Below are 8,211 nucleotides of genomic sequence, written 5' to 3'. Positions count from 1 at the left end.
TCTACATTCTTGTTGAAGGCTTTTTGAGAAGTGATAAAATATTTAAGCATGCTCTCTAATTCAGTAGTGGAGTTTTTGGTGCTAGTATAATTGTTGTTGTTCCCATAGTTGTTGGATGGGAATGGTCTAGGATTGCTACCAAAATTACTCCAATAAGCATTGTTATTAAAGTTGTCCCTAGAGATAAAACTAACATCAACTTGCTCTATTTCTTGAGCAACCAAAAAATTTAAAGGAACATCATGAGGATCAATAGGAGCTTGCTTAGTAAGTAGAGTCATGATCATGTCAACCTTATCATTAAGGGAGGAGATCTCCTCAACAGAGTTTACCTTTCTACTTGTTGGAGCTCTCTCGGTGTGCCATTGAGAACAATTTGTCATCATCTCATCCAATAGCTTTGTGGCAGCACCAAGTGTAGTTGACATAAAGGTTCCTCCCGCGGCCGAGTCTAACAGATTTCGTGAGGTAAAGTTCAATCCGGCATAGAAAGTTTGGATAACCATCCAAGTAGTCAAACCATGTGTAGGGCAATTCTTAACAAGAGATTTCATACGTTCCCAAGCTTGAGCAACATGTTCATTATCCAATTGTCTAAAGTTCATAATGTTACTCCTCAACTGGATAATCTTAGCAGGCGGGTAATAGTTCCCAATAAAAGCATCTTTGCACTTATCCCAAGAATCTATGTTATTCCTAGGCAAAGATTGAAGCCACACTTTGGCTCCTCCTCTCAAAGAGAAAAAAGCTTAAGTTTAACAATATCGCCTTCCACTTCTTTATATTTTTGCATATCACAGAGCTCAACAAAATTGTTCAAGTGCAAAGCAGCATCATCTCGAGCACCGGAGAATTGATATTTCATAACTAGGTTCAGTAAAGAAGGTTTAATCTCATAGGACGTGGCTCCACTGGCGGGAGCACCAATAGGAGTGCAGATAAATTCATTGTTGTTGTGACTACTAAAGTCACACAACTTGGTGTTCTCAGTGGAACCCATAGCAGCGGCAACAAGCAAGAACAAAGCAACTAATTTTTTTGTGGTTTTTGGTATAAGACTCTAAAGCAAAAACTAGAAAGCAAACTAACAAGACTAAAAAGAAAAGGTAAAAGATAACATGCAACTCTCCTATCTTGAAGACTGGAGTCCCTAGCAACGGCGCCAGAAAACTTTGCTTGATGACGAGATAATGTATATACTTCTCGCTCCTTGTTGGTTACCCCAAGTGGAAGGTTGAGATGTAGTCAGCAGCACGTTTTCTCTTACACGGAGACTGTAAGGTTTATCGAACCAGTAGGACTCCTAGGATCAACAAGTAGGTGTCTCCCACCCTGGCGCTAGCACAAGACGTGGACGTGCACACACAACAAATAACTTTGCTCCCAACAAGTACAGAGATGTTGTCAATCTCTCCGGCCTTGTAGTTTGCAAAGGATCAAAACACAAGCGGGAAAGTAATTGTGATTGCAACGGAAAAGTAAATGGAAGCGGCAAATGATGGAGGTGTAAACAATGATGGTGATATGGACCGGAGTCACATGATGTTCACTAGTGATGTCTCTCTCCCAAAAGACGATAAACAACTATGCTTGGGTAAACAAATCACAGTTGGGTAATTGACAGAATTATGAACGCACCGCAATGCTAATTATGCTACTTGATAGTTAGAGGTTCAATAGTAATGGTCAGTATGCCAAGACAAGTAGACCATTCATTCATCAGCGTCTACTTACTAATCACCCACCTTGAGATATCTATCCAGAACATCTCACCAGTATTAAGTTGCGAGCCCCACCCAAAGTGTAAACTCAAAGCAACAGACAACTGCATTAACGAACTATGCGTAAGGTAAACAATCCTTGCAACCGTGGTCACAAGCGCCGTTGTTTTCTCCCTGGTGTCAACAGCACATCCCTTAGTCTCATGTTTCTTTCACTCAAGCTAGACATCGAGGGGCATGAACCCACAATCATGCATAACACTCCCTCTTGGAGTTACAATCTACTACTCGGCCAAAGCAATAAATAGCAACGGAGAACATGCATGAATTACTAAGGAACATAATATAAAATGATAATCAAATATATAACTCATAACAATCTAAACATAATCTCATAATCCATCGGATCCCAACAAACCGAGCATAGCAATAGCAAGAGAATTACATAGATGCCTTGATCATGTAGGGAAGCTCACAAGGACTAACCATTGAAGCACAATATTGGAGAGAAGACATCACATAGCTACTGGTCATGGACTCATGGTCCAAGGAGGACTACTCACGGCACGTCCAGGAAGCGTCCATGGCGGTGGAGAAGCTCCCAGAGGTCAATCCTCCCTCCGGCAGGGTGCCGGCAAGAGGTCTCCTGACGCTCCCGATCTCGGAAGCGCTACGGCGGCGGAACGATGGAGAAATTCGTGATTCTGGAAGTTGTGGAAGGGTTTCCTCTCGGAGGACTAAATATAGGACGAAGGAGGGCACCAGAGGAGGTGGGGCCCACCCAGGCGGCCTCCTGGTGCGGCCAGGGGGTAGGTGGCGCCAGCAGGTCGCCTCGACGGCCCATGGCCCCCCTCTGGCCCATCTTCAGTGATCTGGAAGCTTCCGTTACACTGATTTTTTATATATGTTTCCTGGAATTTTTTGGGCTTTGGAAAATTGGGTAAAAGCCCTTGCAAAATAGACATCAACACACAGAAACTAGCACTGGGTGCACTGAGTTAGTAGGTTAGTCCAAATATGTGTAAAATGATATGAAAGTGTAGCAAAACATATAACATTGTCACCTAAAAGATCATGGAAGAAGCAGAAATTATAGATACTTTTGGGACGTATCACTTGGCGATCCTCAAGATCGAAGATGGGAAGATTTGTTGAACCAGTTTTCAAGACCGACGACCGAAGACGAAGAACAGTTCGGAAGAATCGAGGAGCGTCCCCAACTTGAAGACCTATGCTCGGAAATTGGGAAGTCATCGGCAACCGTACTGGTGTTGGCCGAACATAAATGGGGAGAAGAACTCGCCCCGCAAGCCAAAGACTATGGACGCGTGATGCTAAGGATCAAGACTATGACATTGATGGCTAGTTCGGGGGCTACTGAGTGAATCTGGGATTAAGGGGTCCTCGGGCCACCGGCCTATCTCTACGGGTCAGACTCCTGGGCTACTTCGGGAAGTCGATGACACATACGAGGAAGATACCATAAGACTTGGTGACCAAGACACAGACTCCTCTACACCAATGTAGCCGACTAGGACTCTTGTTACCCTAGGCCTTCGGTGTGTAATATAAGCCAACGCCAGGCTGGTTGATAGATATTCATTAGACACAACGTCTACATCATTATGGTTTATACCACAACATACAATCTCGAGGTAGATCAACTTTGTACTCGATACTTCATCATCAATACAACAAGAGAAGGACATAGGGTTTTACCTCCATCAAGAGGGCCCGGACCTGGGTAAAATATCATCTCCATCGTCAATTGTTACCCACTGATCCAAGGTCCACAGTTCGGGACCCCCTACCCGAGATCCGCCAGATTTGACACTGACACCCCCTGTCATGGGGATGAGCTACTGGTGTTGCGTTCTCCCTCATGCCGCTTCCCTCGTTCGCATCCACTGCCTTGTTCTTCCCTCCACCATGGGTCTGGTTACCACCCATCTCTCCTGACCTTTGTGGTGTTTGGGTGTTTTGTTTGCGTGGATGCCCAGTTTCTTTCATCTGCCCTTTTAACCCCTTAGCTTGTCGTTGACCTACCATGGACCGCCCAGGGAATTCCTTTGTACAGACCTGATTTTTTCCCGTTTTGGTGCTAGTTTTATCTCCTTCCTCCATACCTCTCTCCAGCCCCAACATTCCTTTATGTCTTGTATCCTTCCATAGCTTCCTCTCCTAGTGCCAGATCTCAACGTGGTAGGGCACCTCCGGTTGCCACATATATTCCGTCCACTCCATTCTCCTTCCAAGCCTCAGTCTAGACTTTCATGTTTTCTCTACAATACCTAGGATTTCATGCCAAGTACCTGAGGAACAGATTACCTTTCGGTCGTCGTCAATCTTGGACCTATCCTTCACCGTCGCGCCATCCCGGTCCTTCCTTTCCGGCACCATCTTCCCAAACTTCTCCTCATCGTCTTCCATGTGTGGCATCCTAATCTCCACGCATCTTCCACCTCTTTCCTCCTTGTCCTTTTGATCCCCTTGCCTCCTAGACCCTTCCGTCTCTTCCTCCATTCGACTCCCGCCTCCTTTCTCTAGTAGATCCCACATCCCATCTCTCATCTCCTCTATCATCGGGAGAAGACCACCATCGGCTGGCCTTGGTGGCCTCTTGAGATCTGGCTGCCTCTTCTTCATTTTCAACACCAAAACCCGAGCACGGGCACGCATCTCCTCCACATCGAGGAGGGTCCCTCGCGGGAGCCACTCCCTCTCATCAGCGCACCCCTTTTGGGAGGAGCCGTCCCACTTCATCGGAGCCCAAGGCCTCGCCATGTTTGTGGATCGGCGCCACCGCCGGCAACGCCATTTTATCATCCGGTTTTCACAAAAGAAAAACATGTGGTTTTATCGGTTTTAACCGGTCCGATTTTGAAAGGGTGCGCAAAGCTTAAAAGACCGATGAGCCCACTGGTTTTGGTTTTCTTTTGGTTTGTTTCGATTTTTTAAACTATGACATATAGTAGTACTTAGAAGTTAGAAATATGTGATGGTAGAAAAGTTCGTTTTCCTTCAACCGTCACGCTCCCCATGTCTGCCTTTTCTATCTGTCTTGTAACTGAATACAACGAAGAGTCCACTCAGACCCATCAACGTCGGACTTTTGTACCCACATAACCCGAAGGTCTGCAGCAACCACCTCATTCTAAATTTCTAATCTTTGCTTGAGGCATGGAGAAGAGTAAGGTTCTTGTAGTTGGTGGCACTGGATACATCGGCAGGAGGATTGTGAGGGCGAGCTTGGCCCATGGCCACCGGACCTTCATCCTTACGCGGCCGGAGATCGGCCTCAACATCGATAAGCTCCAGCTGCTGCTGTCGTTCAAAGCGCAGGGAGCGCGCCTCGTCGAGGCGTCGATGGAGGACCACCGGAGCCTCGTCGCCGCCGTGAAGCAGGTGGACGTGGTGGTGTCGGCCATCTCCGGGCTTCACTTCCTGCTGCAGCTCAAGCTAGTGGAGGCCATCAAAGAAGCTGGAAATATCAAGGTCGGTCGCTTAATTAACTCGCGCAACTACTAAATTTAGAAGGCATATGAATCAGTCAAATTCCTCGAGATCGGTAGATCCATTTCCTGAGATCTTGAGAACACGGAAAGATCGACTGGGAAGAAGCCACATCTCTGTGGTAGTCGACGTTGGCGACAACGGCGCCACCTCTGTATCACTCCATGGGAGAGATTCTCCGTCCAGCATGTCCCCACGAACAAATTCCCTGAAGCAATCGTCTTTATTAAGAAATTCCCTCAAGTTTAGCTTTTCAAATCTGGCACTGGTTTTTCACATGTTTCCAGTACTCGGCAGGTTCAGACTAAATAACCCGCCTGCTTAAAAATGCACTAATAAAGTTGCCAAGTCGCTTTTTCTTTTCTTTTGAACCGCATGCCAAGTTGCTTTAGGACATCTGTTTAAAAAAGTTAAAGAATTTCGATGTAGATCAGCAATGTAGATTTAAAATGCAATGAGTGAGGGTTTGATCTGCAATGCATGGAGAAGAATGTCGATTTGGTGGAGAATAAAGCAACAGCCGCAGAGCACCGAGGCAGGTTTGATCTCATCTATCTTAAGGTGCAGTCATACAAACATACAGTAATATATTACAATTCTGCATGCAGCGTTTCCTGCCATCTGAATTCGGCATCGACCCAGCGAGGATGGCGCAAGCTCTAGAACCAGGAAGGGTCACATTTGACGAGAAGATGGAGATAAGAAGGGCAATAGAAGGAGCAAACATTCCACACACCTATGTTTCCGCTAACTGCTTTGCTGCTTTCTTTGTTCCTAACCTCTCTCAAATGCGTACCCTTCTCCCGCCCAAAGAGAAAGTTCACGTGTATGGTGATGGCAGCGTCAAAGGTCATAAGCGTGAACATATGTGTTCAAACCACAATGATACAGTAATCCCACCTCTGACTGTATATACTTGCATTGTATTATGCAGTGATATTCATGGACGAAGATGACGTTGCAACATACACCATCAAGTCGATTGATGATCCTAGGGCCTTGAACAAGACAATATACCTAAGGCCGGCGGAAAACATCCTTAGTCAAAATGAGTTGATTGCTAAATGGGAAAAACTCTCAGGAAAAGTTCTTGAGAGAATTCCCATTCCGTCTGATGAGTTCTTGGCGTCAATGGAAGGTAAGAAGGAATCGTCTATTTGGTTGAAGCTAAATATTGAAGATGACAGCTTTAGTAGCATCAAAAATATCATATGTCCACAAATTTTCTTGGAAAATATTTCCAAATTTATTTTATGAAACACAATACAAACATAGATGCTCACATAATTAGTACGATGGAACTATAAAACATTTTCAATATGGTTATCTTAGGTTATATACAATGGGATTATGTTAGGCTTCTCTTCAAGAAATGCTCTCTTACCACCTAAGCACACACATTATCCTATTGTGCACATGAAGTCATTTCCTGTTACATGATTCTTATTATTTCAGTCATACATATTTTCTCTCAACATACACAATCCTTCATTGTCAGGGATAACATGAAAAGATAAACTATTGTATAATACTTCACATCCACTTCGAAAAGTTTATAATATCTCTCTTATGGAGTTACAAGCTGTAACTAAATACCTGATTTCCATCCACTTCGAAAAGTTTATAATATCAAATTGTTAATGTTACCTCCATTCAGAAGAGATGTTGTTTTCGAAACTGTGTAGTCGGGCTTCACTATTATTATTTTTCGTCAAGTTTGAGTCGCTTGCCACGTCTGCCACTATTGAGCTTCACTATTGATATATATGTACACAAGAAACCTATCTTAATTAGTTAGGTGGTAATAGCAAAACTAAACTGATCGTGACAAAATTTCACTAGTTAGATGATAATAGTCGTGCCATGAATAAAATGATCTCAAACTCATGTAGGGAGTCTCATATAAACCCAGTACATATTAAATAATTAGGATAAATATGTCTCCCTTCTACACAAGTTTTTTATTATTATTATGGTTTACATATTCAACAATTGTTTGCCTTCTTACTATCTAAGATCTGTTGTAATCAGGGATGGTAAATATTTTCTGTTGTTACTTTTTTTATATTATGCTTTACATATTCAACAACTGTTTACCTTTTTACTATCTAAGATTTGTTATGATCATGGATGGTAAATATTTTTCTGTTGTTAAATAGAAATTATTAGGATACTTGAAACACAAGTTTACCCAGATGGCAAGTAAATCCCGGTTGAGACTATTCTACTTGTGTGAAGGTACGGACATTACAAATCAGATGGCGGTTGGGCATTTCCACCACATTTTCTACGAGGGTTGCTCAACAAACTTTGATATTGGGGAGGATGGAGAGGAAGCTTCTCTACTCTACCCAGAGGTTCAATACACCCGGATGGAGGAGTACATGAAACGTTATTTGTAATCTTGCATACCTAAGAGAGATCCCCACTCTTCTAAGTATCCCAACATACATATTTCACATCTATGCATGAGAATCATCTATCATGCGACATACTCCCTCCATTCCTAAATATAAATATTTTTAAAGATTTCATTAGAATAGTACATATGGATGTATATAGATATACTTTAGAGCATCTCTAGCAGACACCGTAAAAGGGCCGAACCCGTAAAATTCCGGCGAGTATACGGGTTCGGCCCATTTTAGTGGCCAGAACAGACCCTGTATCGCACGTCCGGCCTGTAAAAGTTTTACCGTGCTCGCAAAAAGACCCCTCGAGCCGGCATATATGCGTTTTTACAGCGCGTTTACGGGTCGAACCCTAACCTCCACCGTGCGAGGCCCAAGATTTGAGCCCGCACCGGATGCCTATATTGTTGGGGAACGTTGCATGGAAAACCAAAATTTTCCCACGCACATGAAAACATATCATGGTGATGTCCATCTACGAGAGGAGATTTAGATCTACGTACCCTTGTAGATCGCACAACAGGAAGCGTTAAGAAACGCGGTTGATGTAGTGGAACGTCTTCACG

General features: G+C 43.8%; 1 protein-coding gene across 1 annotated transcript; it reads left to right on the top strand.

The window, feature by feature from the left end:
* Positions 1-4,839: 4,839 nt before the first annotated feature.
* Positions 4,840-7,779, top strand: LOC123412051 (isoflavone reductase homolog). The gene is made up of 4 exons (XM_045105005.1): positions 4,840-5,216; positions 5,843-6,083; positions 6,169-6,372; positions 7,473-7,779. The coding sequence occupies exons 1-4, from the start codon at positions 4,902-4,904 to the stop codon at positions 7,634-7,636; spliced, it is 924 nt and encodes a 307-aa protein (XP_044960940.1). The 5' UTR covers positions 4,840-4,901; the 3' UTR covers positions 7,637-7,779.
* Positions 7,780-8,211: the final 432 nt, after the last annotated feature.

Source organism: Hordeum vulgare, chromosome 7H (genome assembly GCF_904849725.1).
Source record: "Hordeum vulgare subsp. vulgare chromosome 7H, MorexV3_pseudomolecules_assembly, whole genome shotgun sequence".
NCBI classification, from domain to species: Eukaryota; Viridiplantae; Streptophyta; class Magnoliopsida; order Poales; family Poaceae; genus Hordeum; species Hordeum vulgare.
The sequence above is the reverse complement of the archived record's forward strand: the minus strand, read 5'-3'. Positions and strand labels throughout refer to the sequence as shown.